Below are 21,750 nucleotides of genomic sequence, written 5' to 3' on the forward strand. Positions count from 1 at the left end.
TGCAGTTTCTTTTAGAGAGCTTCATAACTTTCGCATATGTTACAAATATTTTGCAAGTGTACAATATCACATATCAATTTAAAAAATTGATATTTTGGGGGTTAGACATTTGAAGACACAGGCCAGAAAATATGGTAGAAACAACATGTTAAATCAAGTTATTTTATTTTTAAGATGGAAAATATTTGCAAAATATGGAATCAGTATAAAGGAAGCAAGCATTAGTTCCAGAATATAGATGAAAATGTTTGCTCAGCAGAAAAAAATAGTATTAATAACTTGTCCAAAGTTGGTTGCATCCAGACTCTGACAACCTCACAGAAGACGGCTCTTACACCCCAGGAACAATGGGGTAATATCCGACTAGGGCTGGGCCTGGCGTCACAGTCAAGCCGGCTATGTTGGGCTGTTCCTTCCCCAGGATTCTCAGGAGCTCTGCCCTCGATGCCTCTGGGTCTCTGGCTAGGGGACCCAGACCAGAGATTTGGGGCAAGGAGTGTGAAGTCAGCGAAGCCGCCACAGTGATGATGATGGGCCCGAGATGCCTCTCCCTGGCTCCAAGCTCTGCCCGCTCGGCTCCAGTGCTGTTGTCCAAGCCAGGAGGATGCTCCTCTCCTCCTCCCCTCCTGCTCGCCTCCCCTATCCCTCTCCTCCCCTCCCCAGCCCAGGGCGACTCTTCCTTGTCAGAGCCGGAGATCTCCGTCAGGGGGCGCGCCGTGCGCCGTCGGTCGCTGGGTCCGCGTGCTGTGATTCCCGGGGACGTCAATGCTCCCGGACCGCTAGCGCCTTCCCTGTGTGATTCTCACGACCCTCCGATCTGGAGCTGACCCTGGGATTTCCCTCCCAGCCTCAGACTCTCGGCCGTCCCCCTCTGCCCCAAGGTCAACACTCCCGCCTCGAAGCCCTCCAGCCTTCGGCTCCGCCCGTCCCGCGCACCTGGGCCTGGGGGAGAGAGCAGTGCCCTCAGGGTGCCGCACCCCGCGACCAGCCTCCGGTGTCCTGGGCGCAGGGGCCCACCCCACCCCGCTACCTCCCCCACCTCAGAGTAGCCGCTTCAGCCTCCGTGCGGGGGGACCGCGGCCTCAGTGCCCCACCCGCTGCCCCTGGCTCTTGGGCGTCCCGCAAGCTCTGCACAGGCCGCCTCCCTCTCCCCGGCGACCCTGTTTCCTCCCGCCGTCCCTGGGGCCGCTGGCTGCTCGGCCCGATGAGGCGCTCCCTGCACCCCGAGCCTCGCTCAGCCCCAACATAGCCTCCCCCTTCTCTGCGCCCACGAGTCTGAGGGCGAGCGTCCCCTCCCGGCTTCCCGGCGTCCCGCAGCCGGCCCTCGGAAGTTCCCTGGGCGCACCGCTTCCTCCTTCCGGGGACCCCACAGCAGCGTGCGCCCCAGACGCCGCCCTCTCGGGCCCTCCCGCGTCCCGGCCGCTCCTCCTTGCGCCCGGTTGCTTGCGATGACGAAGGGGAAGCCCGACTGTGCGCCCCCGCTCCTAGGTGCGCCCCCAGCATTTGCGCATGCCGCCGCGGGTCCCCGCTCTACTTGGAAGCGAGGGCCCTCTCCACTGACGCCTTCTCCGCTCTGGTTCCTTATGCCCTGCCTGACCTGATTGTTCTGGCCAGGCCAAACGGGTTGCCGGATCCCCAGCCCCACTCGAACCCCATCGGAGCGGGCTGCGGGGGGGGGGGGGGGGGGGGCAGGCAAAGATATCCACCCAGCCGCCCAGGTCACTCAGGCCGATGGGACAGCTCTCCCTTCCTGGCCCAAACCGGAAAGGCTTAGCACTCCCTCATTCCAGCATGTTCACTCTCCTCAGGCTTGCATTTTTAAGTCTTTTAACTCTAAAATGGAAGACTTTTTGTGCATTTAAAGAAATTTCGGGAATTCCGTTGGTGTTATCATTTTTCCTGTCTGCAGGGTCCCTCCCACTTTATTTCCTTTTATCTCTAACCCCACTGTCATCTGCCTGCCCCCTAGAGTTGTCCATTCCATTCTGTTTATCTTTCACTTTTATGTGTTCTTGCCCACAAAAAGGGTCTTGTTTTGCTGGCATGCATTTTAACTTTGTGTGAAAGGAATTGTATTGTTTCTCATTCAGCTTCTTTTCACTCAATGCTAAGATTTTAAGATCGATCCCTGTTGCTTCTACCCCATCTAACTGCTGCCTCCTCTGGATGCTGCTCATCTGCCCTGGTTTACCCTTCCTTTACCTACCCCGCCCCCACCAATAACTGCCATAACCATCCTCCAGCACATCCCCTTCTGCAGCACTTTTCCAATGTTGGTGTGCACACGTGTCACCCGGGAATCTTGTTAGAAGGCAGCCCTGATCCAGCTGGTCTGGGTGGGGCCTGAGACTGCATTCCTAACCAGCCCCCAGGTGATGCCTACACTGCTGTTCCCAGGGCCACATTTCCACGAGGAGCAAGGCCCTTATGGATGTCTGCAAGAATTCATTTTGGGTTACTGAGTCATAGGGCGTGTGTTCATCTAATTTGATGAGTACTGCCCATCTGCTGTCCAGCCCGGCTGCACCACCTTACCCCACACTAGCAGGGCAGGAGGGCGAAAGGTATATATTTATGTGGGAAAGAGGAAAGCCTTTTCCTTGCTCCTGCCTGCATCCTGTCCACCATGCATCAGGTCTGGGCCCAAACCCCCTCTCTCCCTTAACTGAATGGACCCAAGGCTCCAGAGCCAGCAGTGCATGGCCAAGTCAGCGATGGGTCCAGGCCAAGCCCCCCGATCTCCATCCACACCATGGAGGACCCTGAATCTTCAGCTTACCACACATCTGAACTTCTCTGACTCATAACTTCCCCAGGCCTGGGCTTTATCCCTGACAGGAGCTCTTGAGAACCCAGGGGGTCTTCAGTTAGGCTGTTTGTGTTCGCTTTAGCCCCTTCGCTTTCCCTTGAGTAGCCTGTTAGGGCACAGTGCGACTCAGATGGCCTGGCCTAGTCCCTGGCTCATGTCTGTCCTAAGTCTGACTTCTCATCTCTAAAACTGAATAGTCAGGGCATAGCTGTAATTTGTGGTACTAGGAGTTGGTCCACATCCTTCACCCTCATGCCAGGAGCCCCACAGAAGCCCTAAGACAGGTGTTCTTGCCTTCGTCTTACCCATGAGGAAAGTGAAATTCAGGAAGGTTTAGCAATTTCCACCAAGGCCATGGAGCTAGAAATGGGATTCTAGCCCAGCCTCAGCTCATACCCCAAAGCCCATGCTAACCACAGGCATGTCATCTCCATGTCTTCCCTGGTAGCCCTTGCTACCAGGCCATATTATAGGGAGAACTACAAAGAAACAGAAAAGAAGGACTGGTCCCAGAGTCTGAATATTTAGGAGGCAGGAAAGAGGACCTTGGGGCTAGCACTTCAGGAGCAGGGATTTTAGGGTTAGATATAGAGTAGGGATCAGGACTACGCAGGAGTTGAGGATGGTCAGGGATTGGGTGGTGGTCAGGTGGGTGGGTCTCGGCTGTAAAGTTGTCTATTACGTACCTTACTTGGTAATAACTCATCACTCAATGTTTCATTTGGAGGGGTCAGCAGGTGTGCAAATGGCTAGCATCCAGGGCATAGGGGACGCCACCTTCCAAGGTCCTTCTAGGGCTGTAACCAGCTTGCTGGGGCAGGTTTGGAAACCCTGTAGCTATGCTTTCCCCACTCGCACAGCTGTGCAAGCATTTCCTGGCACCAAGCCCCAGGCCCAAGCATTTCACAATCAGAAGAGTTCAACATCTGCACATTTTGAGATTTCATGGCACACAGCCTCTGACATCTTGTCCACACCCATCCAACCTCTGTTTCCCATTTTAGGGCCAAAATTCTATCCAAGACAGAGCATTTCTCTGAAAGCCTAGGGAGGCTGTCTGCTCTTTCAACAGCCTTCAGGGTCAAAAAAATCTTTTGAGCCGACAGATTCTCCTTGGAGCTCAAAACAACATCTTACAGCATTTTGTTCTTTACAAAGTGCTTCACAAATAGATATTGCCTTTGACTCATAATAACCCCATGACAAGGTTGGGACCCACTTAACACTGAGGTTCCAAAGGATTAACTGGCCAAGGCCACACATTGCATAGGTGGATGAAATGGGACTTGTTCGTTTTTACATAGCAGATCTTGGGACTCTTAAAGAGTGAGTAAGAGTCAGGCGCGGTGGCTCACGCCTGGAATCCTAGCACTCTGGGAGGCCGAGGTGGGTGGATCGCTCAAGGTCAGGAGTTCGAAACCAGCCTGAGCAAGAGGGAGACCCCCGTCTCTACTATAAATAGAAAGAAATTAATTAGCCAACTAATATATATAGAAAAAAATTAGCCGGGCATGGTGGCGCATGCCTGTAGTCCCAGCTACTCGGGAGGCTGAGGCAGGAGGATTGCTTGAGCCCAGGAGTTTGAGGTTGCTGTGAGCTAGGCTGACGCCATGGCACTCACTCTATCCTGGGCCACAAAGTGAGACTCTGTCTCAAAAAAAAAAAAGAGTGAGTAGGTACTATCTGGGAAACTCACTATCCTAGTCAGCCCATTTCTCAGACTTGGGGATGTGGACTGAGGCAGGAGGTAGGAAGTCTAGTGGGAGGATGCCCGGACTGACATGTTTAGGAGGTGAGTGAGGTCTCATGGGCTCCGGCAAGCCTTCCCCCAGCCAGGTTTCTGTCATCAGGGCCTTTCCTAGAGCCTGGGCTTCTCCTGGAAGTGGAAAGAGGGAGTTGGTGGGAGAAATGGCAAGTCCAGCGGTACCCAGGTAGAAGTTCTCAGTGAGTCTGAAGCTAAGATAGCTGAGAAGCTTCAAGAAAAAGATGCTGCCCGTTGCAGAGGGGGCAGCAGTGTTGTCATCACATCCACATGGGTACTCTCAATGGCTTGGCCAAGCTCTGCCCCTGGCTAAGCCATCTGTCCTGTCCCTCCTTCTCAAAGTCCCCTGGTGCCTCACACCAGGCACCTGCAGCATCCCTTGAGGAAATGCCCAGGGGCCAGGCCAGTCTACCTGCCGGTTCCAGCAACAGCACACATGCCCTGACCCGTGCTAGGAACTGCGAGTCTGGGGCCTGCTAAAGCAGGAGGCCCTGGTCCCGCTGTCCTCCCTCTCCCCCGGGCCTCAGGCCCTAGGCCAGGGCTCAACAGACACAGGCAGTGGGATGGGGTTGCCCTTCTATTGGTCCAAGTCCTGAGCATAGCCTGGGTGAGTCATGGAGGTGAGGAGGCCCACGAGACTCAGCAGTGTGGAGAAAAGCAGCAGGAAGGAGGCTGTGAAGAGGAGTGCAGGCAGGGCGCTGAGCACCAGCAGCAGGACAGCCGGCAGCAGGTGGCGCCACGCCGCGGCCACCACGAACCACAAGGAGCTCAGCAGGTGGGAGCCGGTGGTGAAGAGCGCGTGGCACAGCATCAGCGCCAGCACCAGGTAGAGTATCCCCTCCAGACCCCACAGCACACGCTGCAGAGGCTGCTGCCAGCCCGATGTGCTCCACCACTGGACCCAGCTCGGGGGCACATGGCACGTCCACCAGCGCACCCAGCCCTGCCGCGTGATCCAGGCTGACCAGGGCGCCGCCGGCTGTGGCCCCTCGCCGGCCCCGATGGTATCCGTCTCCACTCGCGGCTGCTGCATCTCGGCTGGTGCACCTGGGGAGAGGGCCAGGCCAGCTGCAGGAGCAGCCCTGGAGATGCCTGGGACCCCAGGGCAGGTGGGGGTGCAGGGGTCAGGAGGGCACCAGCATGGGTGGGTTGGAGCTGAGAGCTAGGGCCTGGGACTTACCTCTGGGCCGAGTCACCTAAGTCATGTTGTTTCCTGCAGTGCTCAAGGATGGCCTGGCAGCCCCATCCAAGCCCTCACTCTCACCTACCCCCACCCTCCCCAGGGGAGCCCCTTTGTGACCCGGGCTGGGTGGGGTCTTACCAAGAGAGAAGCCACTGCAGCGTGTGAGGCTCACCCGAGTCCTTCTGCATGGACCCTCCAGCCTGGCAGGGGAGCCTGGTGAGCCCTGCACATACAGCTTCTCGTGCTTTCTGTGGGAGCCCTCCCTGGATCCCCGAACCTTCCCTGCTGACTGATATCCATCCCCACCCCACTCTCTTGTGAGTCTTTCTCTCTAGACCCTCATATTCTACCACGGAGGAGGCCAGAATGGCTGCCCCCAACCCCGGGCTCTGAGATGGCTAGGTCCTGCCCTGGGATCCCTGTCTCATATCCTGCATTCTCGTGCTGCCGCAAGACTCAGACCTAGGTATCCACTGCCATATTAAGAGGCCAGGAGGCCCCTGAGGTTTAGGCTGGGAATAAAGGGGTAACCTCCCACCTGCCTAGCCAGGATGGAGGAAAGGAGTCCTGAGGAAGAAGATGACCAATGTATTTTTGGAGGACACACAGTGTTTTTGGAAGGGCACTCAGGCCCAAGGATGCAGGCAGAAAGCCAGACCAAGCAGGGCTGCGGGCATGCCGCGGGCTCCCAGGAGCAGCCCCAGTCCCATGAGCAGCAGTAGCAGTGCATCCCGGAGTCTGAGTCCTCCAGTGACTGTCCCCGCTGGTGGGAGGACAGCCTCCTGCTGTCCCGGACCCTCGCCGGCCCCCTGACTCTGGCCCCTTGTGAGAAGTCTATGCGGTGGCAGGGTGGGACCTGCGGGCCTGTGGAGAGACAGGGTGGCAGCCGGACTTAGGGAAGTAGACCACTTGGCCACCTGCCTGCTACACCCAGCTACCAGGCTGCCACCCACTTACCTGTGGAGGAGGTCAAAGGCGAGGAAGCTGACCAGTAGCAGCAGCAGCAGCAGGGTTGGACCAGCCATGGAAAAGACTGCCCGAATCGTCAGCCCGAGTGCCCCCAGCCCTAGGACGCTGTCCAGGAGCTGGGCCCGGCTAGGGTCACAGGGGGACACACGTGGATGCAATGGACTACCCGACCCCTCCCCAGCACCCAGGCCCCTAGGAGGAACTGGCATCGGATCTGCAAGGGCTCTGGGCCTGGGTAAGAGGAGGCGGGTCATGGAGGGAGGCGGAGGCGATAAGAAGAGCAATGCTAGAAGGAGTATGGAGGTGGGAGTGTGGGAGGTGGGTGGCACCCTGGCAGACACTCAAGGTTGAGCTCAGAGAGTGGGGAGTTGGACTCCTTGGGAATGTCCCCTTCCCCACATACCCACCCACCAAACCCTCCTCACCTCCTCCCACCTTGGTGAGCCATTCTGGGCCTGGGCAGCTGGGGCATTGTGACCTGTTGCCAGGTGGGGCCCTGGGGAATGGAGGGGAACTGCTGCTGGTCTGGCCCCATAAGCAGCTGGTGGCCTAGGTGGGGCTTAGCCAGAAAGTGAAGAATTTCTGAGAACTAAGACTCACCCTCCTGCCTTTGCTAATTCTCCGCCCAAGGGCCCTCCCGTGGGGATCTGAGTTGTCAGGAAGGCATTTGAACCCCATTACTACTTGGGCATCTGCCAAGGAAGGAAAAGCTTCTTTCTTCTTCCTGTGAGTCCCAGAGATGCGTGTCCAGCGGCAAGTCATTCAATATCTCTGTCCCCAGTTCTCTTCCCCAAGAGTGGGGTGATGCCTGTGGGACCTTAGTGGGGAGTTTTCAGGCCTGCAGTCCTGGAATGTGGAGACAGGCTCTGCCACAGAGCCACCTGAGGCTTTGTGAGGCTGGGCTGCCATGTGACTTCTAAATGGAGGTGGGGCAGGAGGGGGATGTTTAGGAGCTCTAAGCACTACAGTGTGTGGGAGGTGTTACAGATTCTGGGGTTCCAGAAATGGGGCAGACCCCATATTGGAGGTTAAGGTTGCCCTCTGGGGAATCAGGCATGGTGTGGCGCACCTGTAATCCCAGCTACTTGGGAGGCTGAGGCAGGAGGATCGCTTGAGCCCAGGAGTTCAAGGCTGCAGTGAGCTAAGATCACATCACTGCACTCCAGCCTGAGAGACAGACGGAGACCCTGTTTCAAAAAAAAAAAAAAATAGTTACTCTCCAAGAATGAAATTAGAGAGGAAAATGAACATGTAATGAAGGGATTGGTCACCTGGAAAAGAAACCTGTCCCTCTGATAACGTGTAAATGGGTGATGGCTACAGAGGTTCTAGCACATCTCAGGTTAGCGACTTGGGAGAGGCAAAAGTGGAAATGTGTCATAACTAAAAGAACTTAATCATCCTCATTTCACACTTTTAAGGAAAACTTAAGGGGGGGGTGACAATAGGGGAAGCAGTGGCCCTATGGCCCCTAGGAGAAGAGGAACTAGAACAAGAGTCAGGCTGTATATTTGCCCCTAGGAGGCCCTGCCCAAAGACTCAAGCCTGGTGGCCTTGGCATCTTCGGGGGTGATGGGCTTGGCAGTGCATAGAGCCATTGTCACTGGCCCTTGGGATCATCCACTGACTTCCCTTGCTCTGGCTCTTGTCGCTTATTTAGCAACTGGGTTTTAAGTGTAGATTTGTCCATAAAGGGACAGGGTATAACAGAAGATCCCAGCATTTTGTTTTTTTGGTTTTTTGCATTATTTCTAGTTGTTTTGGGAAATGAGCAAATTAGCATTAAGGTTTAAGATTGCCAATCCCCTGAGCCTGATCGATTCTGGATACATCCACAAGATTGCATTCCTGGACATGCAAACCTGAGTGTCACGTCCTGATGACCCCATCAAGATAAGGCTACTCTATATTGCAGGGCAACGGGGGGGGGGTGGGTTGACTAAAGCTCCTTAAGGGTTCACCATGCACCAGGTGCTCTGCATACATTTATAAGCGAGCTCTATTTGTGACTTCCTCGGAGTTTATTTTTTATTCAGCAATTATTCATTATTTCTTGGGTGCCACACACTGTGCCAGATGCCGGGTCATAATTCCTAAAAGCAGAGCCTGAGATGGGGGTTCTCATGCACACGACTTATGGAGGGAGTGCTCTCAGGAGGAAAACGTTTGGGGCAGTGAGGGAAGGGAAGCAGGACGGGGCAGGGAAAAGAGCTAAGCTAGGGTATGGTCCTGGCTGGAGTCTAGCTCTGGAAGGTGAACTGTCCCATAGAGTTTGTCCCATCAGGTACCCCTGTGTCAGTCATTGGCTGTGGCTCCTGCATGGGGGTTGGGAACTCGGGGGGGAAGGTGGTGGCTAAGAAGTGTAACCTTCTGGGTGAGGCAGCTCCTATCAGCTGAGGACATTAGAAGAGAGCAGACAGCTGTGACCTAGGAGCATTGAAAACTTACAATAGCAGGGGTGGGGGCACCAGTCAGTGAAGAGGGCATCCGTGGAGCACCAACAGCATACACCGCAGTGAAGGATCAACTCAGCATATCTGGGCTGTCAAAACCCTGCACATTTGAAAGAATGGTTTGGCTTTTGCTGGGCTCCTGGGAAGTAATCCCTCTAAGTCCTTAAAATATCCTGCCTAATAAAAACTTCTTTGTTTACCTGGGAGCCTGGGGCCACATCAGATAGTGATGTGATTTCCTCTGGGGGCTTTGGACCTTGACCTCTAGAGGGGCTGAACTAAGGTATCCACATGAGCAGTCAAACAAAGAGACTGACCCCCGATAAAAACCAGTGGGCTCCCTTGTTAGCAATATTCTGTCATGTATCACGCTGGGAGAATTAAGTACTGTCCACATGACTCCACTTCCAGAGGACAACTGGAAGCTTGTGTATCTCCTAGATCCTGCTTTGTGCACCTTTTCCCATTGCTGGTTTTAATCTGTATCCTTTCTCTGTAATAAACTCTAACCGTGAGTATAAGCACTTTGTTGAGTTCTGTGAGTCCGTCTTGTGAATCATTGAACCTGACGGTGGTCTTGGGCACCCTGAAGAGAATTGGTTTCAGAAGTCGCATTCACTAGCCCAGTGAATCTGAAACATGGTGAGAAAAGGAAGTCATCCCTGAGAGGGCGGGGGCTGTCAAGCCTTTGATTTCTGGAATTGCAGCTGTGCAAAACACCTATAGTCCTAGCTACTTGAGAGGTTGAGGTGGGAGGATTGCTTGAGCCCAGGAGTTTGAGGCTGCAGTGAGCTATGATTGCACCACTGCACTCCAGCCTGGGCAACAGAGCAAGACCGTGTCTAAAATGAAAAGAAAGAAAAAAGGCTAACATCAAGACACATGATGAAATTGAAATTGCCAGGGATAAAAAGATACTCCCAAGAGCTTCCCCAAAAGAAAAAGATCACACACATAGGACCAGAAGTCAGAATGGTATCAGACTTTTAAACGCTGACACTGGTAACTAGAAGAAAATAAGGAAATGCCTCCAAATTCTGAGGGGAAATGGTTTCCAACCTACAAACGTATGTCTAAATGATTGTTAAGTATGAGGGTGGAATAATGACATTTTCAACCATACTAGGTCTCAAAAATTTGACCTTGTGGCCAGGGGCAGTGGCCCACGTCTGTAATCCTAGCACTCTGGGAGGCTGAGGCGGGAGGATCACTTGAGTTTAGGAGTTTGAGACCAGACTGAGCAAGAGCAAGACCCTGTTTCTACTAACAATAGAAAAAATTAACCAAGCATGGTGGCATGTGCCTGTAGTCCCAGCTACTTGGGAGGCTGAGGCAGGAGGATCACTTGAGCCCAGAAGGTTGAGGTTGCTGTGAGCTAGGCTGATACCATGGTACTCTAGCCTGGGCAACACAATGAGACTCTGTCTCAAGAAAAAAAAATGACCGTGCCCATATCCTTTCTTAGGAAGCTCCTGGAGGATGTGCTTCGAGGACGACACAGCATTCAATAGATGAGACTAAACGTAGGAAAGGAATGATGAGAAAGTCCTGGGATGTCAGTTGTGCCCCCAGGTGAAGAAAGTAGCCAACCCAGCGTGGAATCAGAAAACTGCTCCAGGAGGGATGTCTCTAGAGGAAAATGAAATCGATTGATCCTTGGCTGTGTTTAGATATATTCAGAGTAAATAGTTCTGTTGGAAACTTTCAGATTGAATTAGCAATCGGTGCCCAGAAAACCAAGTAAATGGTAAAACAAAGTAGTTACTAACTCCAGGGAGCACAAAAAGTTGAACAGTAATATTTACATGGTCATAATAAAAGCACCAAATAGTGACTCCAAGTGGTGAAACAGCTTTATTGGGAGGATGGAAGGAGGGAAAGTGTATGTTTGTGTTACCTGGACGTGTGTGTGTGTGTGTGTGTGTGTGTGTGTGTGTGTGTGGGAGGGTGGTAGGAAAGCTAAATCCTTAATTCCATGGCCAGAAATCCATACATAAGATCTAAACATAGAAAAATCAAGAAATAGTAATAAAGACGTGGAGAGAAATACAGGAGAAATAACAAAAAGAATTAAAAGTAGTTGACTTGGGAATGGAATGGCATAAGGTAGGGTCTTCTACTATAAGCCTAAATGTGATTTACCTTTTAAACTATATTGTGTAGTATTTTGATGAAAATGATTTAGTTACAAAAAGCAAATTGATATAGGATCGTGCTGTGAAAATCAGGAATATACCCTCCCAGGAGGACTGAAAAAACCTATTTCCTAATGTTATCTGGATATACTCTTCTGGCTTGAGATAAAAATGACCAGTGACAGCATCAAACATTATCAAACTCTGAAAGTTGTGAATCATGCCTTTTAGATGGAGGTGCTCTAACCCTCCCCTTGTGCTTCTCAGCCTTTCATGTGCATATGAATCTCCTGGGGTTGACTCCTCTGGGGATCTTGTTAAAATGCCGATTCTGATCGAATAGGTCCAGAGCAGAGTTTCTGCATTTCTAACAAGTTCCTGGGGGATGCAAATCTGCCCGTCTTCAACCAAGAACAAGGCTGTCAAAGACATTGATGTACAAAAGAGGGAACGCTGGGGGAGACAGTGGTGAGGAGAGGCTGGACACGTGCCATCTACTGACTTCCCGTCAATGCTCACCTACATCACAGGAAGAGCACCTAGCAAGGAATGAGTCCTGTCTTAACACCGGGTACAGGATATTAGGGCACAGGCAGACAGCAGATCCCACCTCTTCATTATGTGTGCAGCTGGACACATAGCCTCCTTTCTTTTCCTTGATAGTGTTTTAGTCCACCTATGTATGTGGGAGGAAGAGAGATGTGTTAAGCTGTTTTCCCCACCTTTAATTCATCTGATTAATCCAGGGCCCTCCTGGAACCACATATTATCTCGCTTCATCATCACAGCAAACTTGGGAGAAGATATGGTGCCCCCCCCTTTTCTTTCTTTCTTTTTTTTTTTTAAGAGGGGGTCTCACTATATCACCCAAGCTGGTCTCAAACTTCTGGGCTCAAGTGATCCTCCCACCTCAACCTCCTGAATAGCTGGGACTACAGGTGTAAGCCACTGAACTCAGCTTATAAATAGCAGAAGTAGGATGTGAAATGAAGTCTGTATGTCACCAAAGTCATCTATCCTCTTCATTTGCACCTGATCACATCCAGGAGCTGGCAAGAGATCCCCAGCCCATCCCTTAAACTAAAATCCCCTTTGGGCAGATGCCACCACGCAGTCCTGCTCAGTTGCGCTTTGCAACACACACTCATCCCAGTTAGACCATGCAAGATCTACATGGCTCCTGGCTGTAGAGTTCTGGCTGTGCAGGTACTTGGGTGCATACCTGCCACTGTGCCCCTGGAGCCACCATCTGCAGATCCTGCTTTGGAGTTTTGAGCTTTTGTGGCCCCAGGAACCCAGTGGCAAGGGCCAGAGGTGGCAGCTGGGCTGGGAGTGCAGAGGGCATAAGAAGGTGCTGAGGGACTCACGGAGAGGCAAGAAGGGGCTCTAAAGAGTTACAACAGGGCAGAGAGGAAAGGGTTGTAGAGTGGTGGGAAGGGGAAGAGGGGGCACAGGGGACAGAAGAGGTCTGAGCAGCCTGCAGATGTGGCCCCTAACAGATTGGTGGGAGGGAGTCAGCTGCCCTACCCCAGTCCCTTTGGGAGTGGCTCTTTCAGGTCATGACTGCCATTTTCTGCAGACCTCATGCGGCAGTGCTTGGTCCCCTCTAGCCTTTAATACATTGCACACATACTTTAAGGGTGCTGACTAGGGACCAGGTGCTGTTCTAGGTCCTGAGGTGCAGCTGTGAACATCTGGGTGCAAAGGCTCTTCTGAAGGGGTACTTACCTCCTGCTGGTTGGGGGGCCACTGAACAGTGAACACATAACAAATAAAATGCCTTGAAGACAATAAAAGAGGTGAGAAGATAGTGCACAGGGTGATAGAGCTAGCTAATCAGAGTGGTCAGGGAAAGCCTTTGGGAGCAGGTGACATTGAGATGAAGTCTGAATGATGAGAATGCAAACCTGGTGAACAATGGAAGGGGGAAGGCTAGGTGGGGCTGGTGCCTTGCAGCTAGCAGGCCAGTGTGCCTGTAGGGATGGGAGCCAGGGACAGCCCAGGGACACCTGGTGGGAAAGGTGTGGGTAGGAAGAACTTGGTCATGAAGGGCCTTGCAAGTGAGCCTAGTGGGGACTTGAGCCAGGAGGAACTTGATATTTGGCTGCTGCGTGAAGAACGGCTTAGAGTGGGTGGGAGCCTCTGGAGGCTGAGAGATCCTGTTCCTGGTGCCCCTACACCCCTCCTCCTTTGCACACCCCACTGTGAAACTGCCATGGGGGGGCGGACCAGAGACTGGGAAGTGGCCAGATTGAGCTCTGGCAGGACCTGTTGGGTCCTCGGCCTCCCATCTCCGGAAGGAGGTGCTGCCCATCAGCCCCGCCCCCGCCCCCAGCGACCTACCCACTGTGGAACGTCTCCCTTGAATTTTTCTATGCCCCCCACCCTCCCTCCGGTCTTCCCCTTCGCCGGGTGCCTGGGACCTGGCAGCGCCGTCTACTGGGGGTTGGGGGGCTCCAAGGCAGGATCGGGTTGCGTGGGCCCTGTCCAGTTACTCGCTTTCGGAGGGCTCCGTGTTCGCTATCTGGCGCGACTGGGGTGGATCAGATGCCTCGAGAAGCTCCAGGACTCGTGCCGATGGGTCATCCCTGCTGGTGGTGGGCCTCAGTCCCAGAGGGCAGTCCCAAGGGTTCGTGTCAGGCTGGGCCACCAGAATGGTGCTGACAGGCTGCTTTTGGGTGATTTAAATTGTTTTTACAGATAGTGGTCCAGCAAAAAAATATTTGCTCAGGGCTGGCGCACGCCAGAGGATTCCCGGCTACCTCTGGGCATTGCTTCTTGTGGGGATGGCAGCATCTTCCTGGAGGGCTCCTTGCGAGGCCAAGTGCTGGCCAAAGGCACACAGTTGGACGCGTTTTCTGCCTTTTCGGGAGGAGACGCAGGGCTGGAGCAGCCAAAGGGGGCCTTGGAGGGAGGATGGGAAGGGTCCCGCGCGCTGGCATCTCCGGACTGGGGCAGTCCGCGAATAGAGACCCAGGGCTGCCGGCTCCCATGGGAATAGGGGAGGGGACAAGGAGCTGGGGTGGGGGGAGGAGGACAGGACCCGAGTCAAGCCTCGGCCCTCCCATCCCTGGTCCCGGCCCGCTGGTATCGCTCGGGCTTCTCTGCTCGGGTTATGTAAGCCGGGAACGTGGCAGCCGGGAGAGCAAAGGAGTAGGGGAGGGAAGGGAAAGGAGAGAGGGGAGGCGGGGCCGGTGCTGGGGGAGGTGGTGGGAAGCGCCGTTTCTGGTTGGGCTCCTGGGGTTGTCTTTCAGAAAGATTCCTGGAGGACCAACCCTCTTCCCCCACCCCACTCCCGCCTCAGTTTCCCTTCAGTCCCTCTCACTCCTGTCCCACTCGCCCAGCCAGGGGGGGCCTCTGGCTCTGGATGGATTTCCCTCTAGGAATGTAGTTTCCTTCCAAAAGGTCTCAGCTTTGCTACCTTGGCCGTCGGTTAGCTGCCCTGAGCCTCAGTTTACCAGTTTGTAAAATGAGGTTTGACTGCGAGGCAACGAGTAAAGTGCCTGGCATAGTGACTGGTACAAAGTGGGTGCCCGCTGTGGGATGGGCGCCTCAGTGGTCTAAGTAAACTGTGTGGCTTTGCGGACTGTAAAGGGCAGCGCGAGTGAGGCTGGTTAGCTCCGGACAGCTGGAGAGGCGGGGGAGGGGAGGGTCCGGAGACCTCTGGCGGCCCCTCGGGGGTCTGCCCCGCTCGCTCCGCCCGCGCCGTCCCCTCTCCTCCGAGGTCGGGGCCGCGAGCGGGCTGTGGGCGGGCCGGAGGCTGCCGAGGGGCGTGGGGCGACGGCGCGGGCGGGCAGGAAGGGGCGGGGGGCTCCGGAGCACCCGGCAGGAAGAGACGAACCCACCGACCGCCGCGGGCCCCGCGCACCCCGGTCTCCCGACTCCCGCCATGTGGGGGCTCCTGCTTGCCTTGGCCGCCCTCGCGCCCGCCGTCGGTCTGGGTCTGGGGGCGCCCGGCGCCTCGGTGCTGGGCCTCGCGCCGCCCGCGACCACCGAGGCCGCGGGCTCGACCCCGGCCCCGCGGAGCAGCCCGGCACAGCCGCCCGCGGAGAGGGCGAACGGTGAGCTCCCCGACAGCTTCTCGGGCAAGTGGGTTGCCCCACTGCCCGCCCCGTGTGGCGACCCCTGCCCAACGCGCGCGCCCACACACATGCACACACATGCACGCGCGCACACACCCGCACACACACATGCACACACACTCACACTCTCCCTGCCCGGAGCAATGGCTGCTGACTCAGCAACCCCGTTCCAGGCCAGACGAGTCAGCACTCCCGGGACAGGCGCCACGGGATGCCGGCTCTTCCAAACTCTTTCATAGATAAGGAAACTGAGGCCAGGGCTGGGAGGAGAGGAGAAAGAGGTGCCAAAGCTCCGAGACTAAAAGGTGCAAAGCAAGACTGTGTAGGAGAGTTTGAGGGCCAGGGAGGAGGAGAAAAGACAAAAGAAGGCGAAGGAGAGCGCTCTTGCTGAAGCGGCCTGGGTGACCTGCTCTGGCTGGCGCCCAGCCGGGGAGGCAGGCTGCCTGACCTCCCAGCTTGGACATGTGGGAGCCGAGAGGCGGAAAGCAAGGGGATGGCATTCAGGGACTTTTAGAGGAGGCAGGCAGAAGTGAGTCTTGAAGGGTGAGTATCCCTGAGTCAGGAAAGGCTGAACAGAGAGGGCAGGCAAGAAGGAAACAGCACGTGCAAAGACACTGAGGCACCAGACATGAAAACGTGCAGCCGGTTCTGAGGCTGCTTTGAAGCTTGGGTAGGCATCGAGCAGCACCTTCTCTGTGCAAAGCCCTGTGCTGAAGGGCAGACAGGCAGGCCAGCCCTGGAAAGGCTTAGCATCCTGGGCAAACATGGATTTGAGGATGGGACATCTCAGGCCAGAGGGCAGATACAACAGTGGAGGTGGCACTGGGCTTTGGGGTATGAGACCCAGTCTGGAGCTAAGGAGGGCTCCTTGAAGGGCATCTGGGCTGAGATGCAAAGGAGGAATGGGAATTAGGAGAAAAAATCAGAGGTGGTGGGTGGCATCACAGCAGAGGGGCCAGCTAGTGCAAGGGCCTGGAGGTAAAGAATGAAACTCAGCTCTTTGGAGCCACCCTACTAGTTCCTGGTGGCGGAATGTAGCCCTCCATTGGGTTCGAGGTCAGAGGTGAGGCTGGCGAAGCACGTGGTCATGTTGGAAAGCAGAAGGAGTCAGGGCAGTGGTGGAGAAGCAGGTCAGGGTTAGACTGCGGGCCTTTAATACCATGCTGAGGCTGCTAGAGACCTGCAGTGGGTCCTGCTGTGGACTCACATGCCTTCTTGGGCTGACAGACCTTTCTAGGGGTTCATGCCATTTTTCCCTCCCCTGGGGCTGTGCCTCCCTGGACCTCAGGGACATCAGAACAGCAGGTCCGGATTCGAGTCATCAAGAAGAAAAAGGTCATTATGAAGAAGCGAAAGAAGCTAACTCACCCTAGTCCCCAGGTGACTGCTAGGCCTCTGGTGACCACCAGCCCAGCAGGGACCCTCAACCTCACTGAGAAACAAGAACCAGGTACTGCCTCTCAGGGCCCTGCCCACGCTCGCAGCCCCCGGGGCAGTTACTGAGGTAGCTCTTGGCCTCATGGGCATGGGCATGCCCCCTGCCTGCCTAGCCCCCACGCAAGCTTAGGCTTAGCTTCCCGCCTGCCTGACTACCCTCCCTCTGGTTCTGCCTCACCACTCTGTGCCTGCCCCAGGCTGTCCCCCTTTGGGCCTGGAGTCCCTGCGAGTTTCAGACTACCAGCTTGAGTCATCCACCAGCCAGTCCTTTGGTCTTGGACCACACCGAGGACGGCTCAACATCCAGGTCAGCAACATTGGCTCAGAGCCCGGGTCCCAGGGGTAGGCAGGGCAACCCCTGGGAGATTCGCCCCTGCCCCCTCCCTGTCCCAGCCTGGGCCTGAGCAGTGTGTCCTGTGCCCACAGTCAGGCCTGGAGGATGGTGATCTGTATGATGGAGCCTGGTGTGCTGAGGAGCAGGACAGCAAGCCGTGGCTTCAGGTGGATGCCAGGCACCCTGTCCGCTTCTCAGGTGTTGTTACGCAGGGCAGGAACTCTGTCTGGAGGTGAGGCAGGCTAGCCCTCGGCTAGGAAGTCATGGGCGGTCACGGGGGGACTGGAATGGAAGTCCTGGGGCACCGATGCTCTCCCCACCTGTCTTATCAGGTACGACTGGGTCACATCATACAAGGTCCAGTTCAGCAATGACAGTCGGACGTGGTGGGGGAGTAAGAACCACAGCAGTGGGATGGACGCCGTGAGTGGTCCCACAGTGGCGGGTGCCCTCTGTGCTGGGAGGGGAGCACCAGCCCACTGCAGGGTGCTTGGCTAGGCTGAGGCTCCTCTGAGGACAAGGAACAGATGCCCGCTTAGGCATCCTAGGAGAAAGGGGGTTCTTGCCAGGATGGATGGCAACCAGCCTCAGGAGCCAGGCTGCCTTGGGACATACCCACATCCTCCCCAGATAGTGCCACCATGGGTGGGTGCCACTTCATGCTGCAGCTTCCTCTTAGCACACTCCTTATATATACCAGGGTGGGTTAGACAGCGAGCTTGGAGGTCCGAGGCCCTTCCCTAGATCCTGGGCCAGGCTGCTGGGATCTGAGCAGCCCCAGCAAAGGACTTGATGCCCCCAGGTATTCCCTGCCAATTCGGACCCAGAAACCCCAGTGCTGAACCTCCTGCCTGAGCCCCAGGTGGCCCGCTTCATTCGCCTGCTGCCGCAGACCTGGCTCGAAGGAGGCGCACCTTGCCTCCGGGCAGAGATCCTGGCCTGCCCAGTCTCAGGTGGGCAGGCAGGGAAGGGCTGGGTGGCAGGGCCTGGATGCAGGGTGTGTCCTCCACTGTAGCCTCACCCTTTACCATCAACTCACCCTCTGCCAGATCCCAACGACCTATTCCCCGAGGCCTCTGTGCTGGGATCCTCTGACCCTCTGGACTTTCGGCATCACGATTATAAAGCCATGAGGAAGGTCAGATATAACCTCTGTGACCTGGGAAGGAGTCCGTCTCAGGTCCCCTCCATCTCTTTCCCAGGGCACCACCTGCTGTGACTGCCCTCGTGCCCACCCTCCCTGCTGTCTCAGCCTTCTCCTCGGTTGACCCCTAATCTCTGCCCTAGTCTCCCTGTTGTGGCACCGTGCCTGTCCTGCCCCTTCCTCCCAGGTCTGCCACTGCTCCCCCCGCACCATGCCATGGTGCTCCATCTGTGTGGGGCCACCGCTGACTTTTGTAAGTCCCTCCATGGCCACAAGTGGTCTGGCCGTAGGTGTAACCCTCCCATGTCTCATGTCATGATACACTCCACCCCCCGCCCTAGCTGATGAAGCAGGTGAATGAGCAGTGCCCCAACATCACCCGCATCTACAGCATCGGGAAGAGCCACAAGGGCCTGAAGCTGTATGTGATGGAAATGTCGGACCACCCTGGGGAGCACGAGCTGGGTACTGGCAGGCGCGGTGGGGAGAGGCAGGCACGGGGCAGGGCCGTGGGTGTGAGCCGGCTCCAAGCCACCGTGTGTTCCCAGGAGAGCCTGAGGTGCGCTACGTGGCTGGCATGCACGGGAACGAGGCCCTGGGGCGGGAGTTGCTTCTGCTCCTGATGCAGTTCCTGTGCCGTGAGTTCCTGCGAGGGGACCCACGCGTGACCCGGCTGCTCACGGAGATGCGTATCCACCTGCTGCCCTCCATGAATCCTGATGGCTATGAGACCGCCTACCGCCGGGTAGGCTGCCTGGCATGAGGGCCCCCTGTCCTTCTGCCCTGATGCCTGGAGCCTGCTTGGCTTGAACCAGCCCCTTCTCTGGCAGGGCTCGGAGCTGGTAGGCTGGGCAGAGGGCCGCTGGACCCACCAGGGCATTGACCTTAACCACAATTTCGCTGACCTCAACACACAACTGTGGGAAGCGGAGGATGATGGGCTGGTGCCCCACACTGTTCCCAACCATCACTTGCCCATGCCCACTTACTACACCCTGCCCAATGCCACTGTGAGTATCCTGGGGACACTGTTAGAGGCCTACCTGGGCGGGGGGGCCCTTGTCTCTGTCTCCTGTCCTTCCTGACCTGCACCTGTCCAGGTGGCTCCTGAAACGCGGGCAGTGATCCAGTGGATGAAGCGGATCCCTTTTGTACTGAGCGCCAACCTCCACGGGGGTGAGCTTGTGGTGTCCTACCCATTCGACATGACTCGGACCCCGTGGGCTGCCCGAGAACTGACGCCCACCCCGGATGATGCTGTGTTTCGCTGGCTCAGCACCGTCTATGCCGGCACAAATCGGGCCATGCAGGACACAGACCGCCGGCCCTGCCACAACCAGGACTTCTCCTTGCACGGCAACGTCATCAACGGGGCCGACTGGCACACAGTCCCTGGCAGTATGTGCCCAAGGGTGGAGTTAGCCCTGTCCCCATAGCCCCTGTCTGATAAGACCCTCTGCTGTGCAGCACTGCTGTCACTTCCCGTCCTGAAGTGTCCCCCAGAGGAGGGCACCAGGAGGGTGGGACTCCATCCTGCCCCCTTAGGCTCCAGTGTCTGTGGTACCCCCTAGGCATGAATGACTTCAGCTACCTACACACTAACTGCTTTGAGGTCACTGTGGAGCTGTCCTGTGACAAATTCCCTCATGAGCACGAGCTGCCCCAGGAATGGGAGAACAACAAAGATGCCCTCCTCACTTACCTGGAACAGGTGGGATCTGATTCCCCCAGCCCCCTGACTGCCTGAGTCACTCCATCTAGGTTGCAGCTCCTACCAGGGGCTCTTCGCAGGTGCAGCCGAACATTCAGACGCACAAGATGCCATGGGCCACACTTGGCATCTCGTTATCTCAGAAGCACATAGGACAGGAAGCATGTTTGTTAGCAGCATGGCATGGGACAATGTTAGGGCCAGTGGGAACAGCCCCCAGTGCAGGCTAGCGGGGTGGGGAACCTGCAGCTTTGGGACCACATGTGGCCTTCTTGGTCCTTGAATGTGGGCTTTTGACCGAATCCAAATTTTACAGAACAAATCCTTTTAATAAAGTGATTTGTTCAGCGAAGTTTGGATTTGGTCGAGGGGCCACACTTGGGCATCTGGAGGGCCAGTGTGGCCTTGAGGACTCAAGTTCCCCACCACTGCCAGCTGTCCCAGAGCTATTCTCAGGACAGCTGTTCTCAGAAAAGACTCACATGTGGCGGGTGCAGGAACGATCCTGGCATAGAAGCTTTGTATCCCGTGTAATGGTTCCATAAGTCTATTAATAGCTTCCAAAGCTTCTGCCAAAGACAAACTCAATAACAAGGGTCTCCAAACTTGGGGAAGCCCAAACATATGCCTTCCTACCAGGTTTTTTTTTTTTTTGAGACAGAGTCTCACTCTGTTGCCCGAGCTAGAGTATGGTGGCATCAGCCTAGCTCACAGCAACCTCAAACTCGTGGGTTCAAACGATCCTCCTGCCTCAGCCTCCTAAGTAGCTGGGACTACAGGCATGCGCCACCATGCCCGGCTGATTTTTTCTATATATTTTTAGTTGGTCAATTAATTTCTTTCTATTTATAGTAGAGACGGGGGGTCTCACTCTTGCTCAGGCTGGTTTCAAACTCCTGACCTTAAGGGATCCTCCTGCCTCAGCCTCCCAGAATGCTAGGATTATAGGCTTGAGCCACCTCACCTGGCCCCTACCAGGTGTTTATAGTTCTCAGTCCAGATGTAATTTATCCATCGAGATATTCTTAATCATGAGTATTGCCACCTAGGAACACAGCAGACACACCATCTTTGTCAGGTTTGCAGCAGGACAGAGCCAGCAAGTTAGCTGAAAGTCACGTTTTCAGAAGGGAAAGGGTGTTGATAACCTTTTCCCACACAGGTGCGCATGGGCATTGCAGGAGTTGTGCGGGACAAGGACACCGAGCTTGGGATTGCTGATGCTGTCATTTCCGTGGATGGGATTAACCATGATGTCACAACCGGTATGTGTGGTGGGGCCAGGGAGGGGAGCTGGGGCGGCTTGGGCTGGGTGGAAGCCGAGGATCACTGGGTCCTGATCTTGACCTTCGCTCTCCTCAGCATGGGGCGGGGATTACTGGAGGCTGCTGACCCCAGGGGACTATATGGTGACCGCCAGTGCCGAGGGCTACCATACAGTGACACGGAGCTGCAGGGTCACCTTTGAAGAGGGCCCCGTCCCCTGCAATTTCCTGCTCACCAAGACTCCCAAAGAGAGACTGCGAGAGCTGCTGGCAACCGGGGCCAAGATACCCCCAGACCTTCGGAGACGGCTGGAACGGCTGAGGGGACGGAAGAATTAACGCCTTTCACTGAAGAGCCCCAGAGCCTTGGGCAGGCTGGACCTGCTCCTAACTGAAGGGGAGGCCTAGGGAGGGAGGGACAAAGTGGAGGAAGAGGTGCTCAGGCTCATTAAAACCTGGCACCTAC

At 55.6% G+C, this 21,750-nt stretch overlaps 3 protein-coding genes across 3 annotated transcripts; 1 reads left to right on the forward strand and 2 right to left on the reverse strand.

Annotated features, from left to right (window-relative positions):
• Positions 1-5,135: 5,135 nt before the first annotated feature.
• On the reverse strand, positions 5,136-5,867 carry TMEM239 (transmembrane protein 239). The gene is made up of 2 exons (XM_012755283.3): positions 5,752-5,867; positions 5,136-5,618 (listed from the first exon to the last, which is right to left on the reverse strand). Exon 2 carries the CDS (start codon positions 5,602-5,604, stop codon positions 5,149-5,151), a length of 456 nt encoding a protein of 151 aa, XP_012610737.1. The 5' UTR covers positions 5,605-5,618; positions 5,752-5,867; the 3' UTR covers positions 5,136-5,148.
• A 459-nt stretch (positions 5,868-6,326) lies between these two features.
• C16H20orf141 (chromosome 16 C20orf141 homolog) lies at positions 6,327-7,841 on the reverse strand. Its single transcript, XM_012755281.3, has 2 exons — positions 6,712-7,841; positions 6,327-6,618 (listed from the first exon to the last, which is right to left on the reverse strand). The coding sequence occupies exons 1-2, from the start codon at positions 6,975-6,977 to the stop codon at positions 6,381-6,383; spliced, it is 504 nt and encodes a 167-aa protein (XP_012610735.1). The 5' UTR covers positions 6,978-7,841; the 3' UTR covers positions 6,327-6,380.
• A 7,272-nt stretch (positions 7,842-15,113) lies between these two features.
• CPXM1 (carboxypeptidase X, M14 family member 1) lies at positions 15,114-21,750 on the forward strand. The gene is made up of 14 exons (XM_012755279.2): positions 15,114-15,372; positions 16,682-16,843; positions 17,028-17,137; positions 17,257-17,396; positions 17,497-17,587; positions 17,967-18,117; positions 18,214-18,302; positions 18,650-18,773; positions 18,857-19,053; positions 19,139-19,318; positions 19,409-19,706; positions 19,880-20,019; positions 21,182-21,284; positions 21,382-21,750. The coding sequence occupies exons 1-14, from the start codon at positions 15,201-15,203 to the stop codon at positions 21,621-21,623; spliced, it is 2,199 nt and encodes a 732-aa protein (XP_012610733.2). The 5' UTR covers positions 15,114-15,200; the 3' UTR covers positions 21,624-21,750.

Source organism: Microcebus murinus, chromosome 16 (assembly GCF_040939455.1).
Source record: "Microcebus murinus isolate Inina chromosome 16, M.murinus_Inina_mat1.0, whole genome shotgun sequence".
In the NCBI taxonomy this organism is placed as follows: domain Eukaryota; kingdom Metazoa; phylum Chordata; class Mammalia; order Primates; family Cheirogaleidae; genus Microcebus; species Microcebus murinus.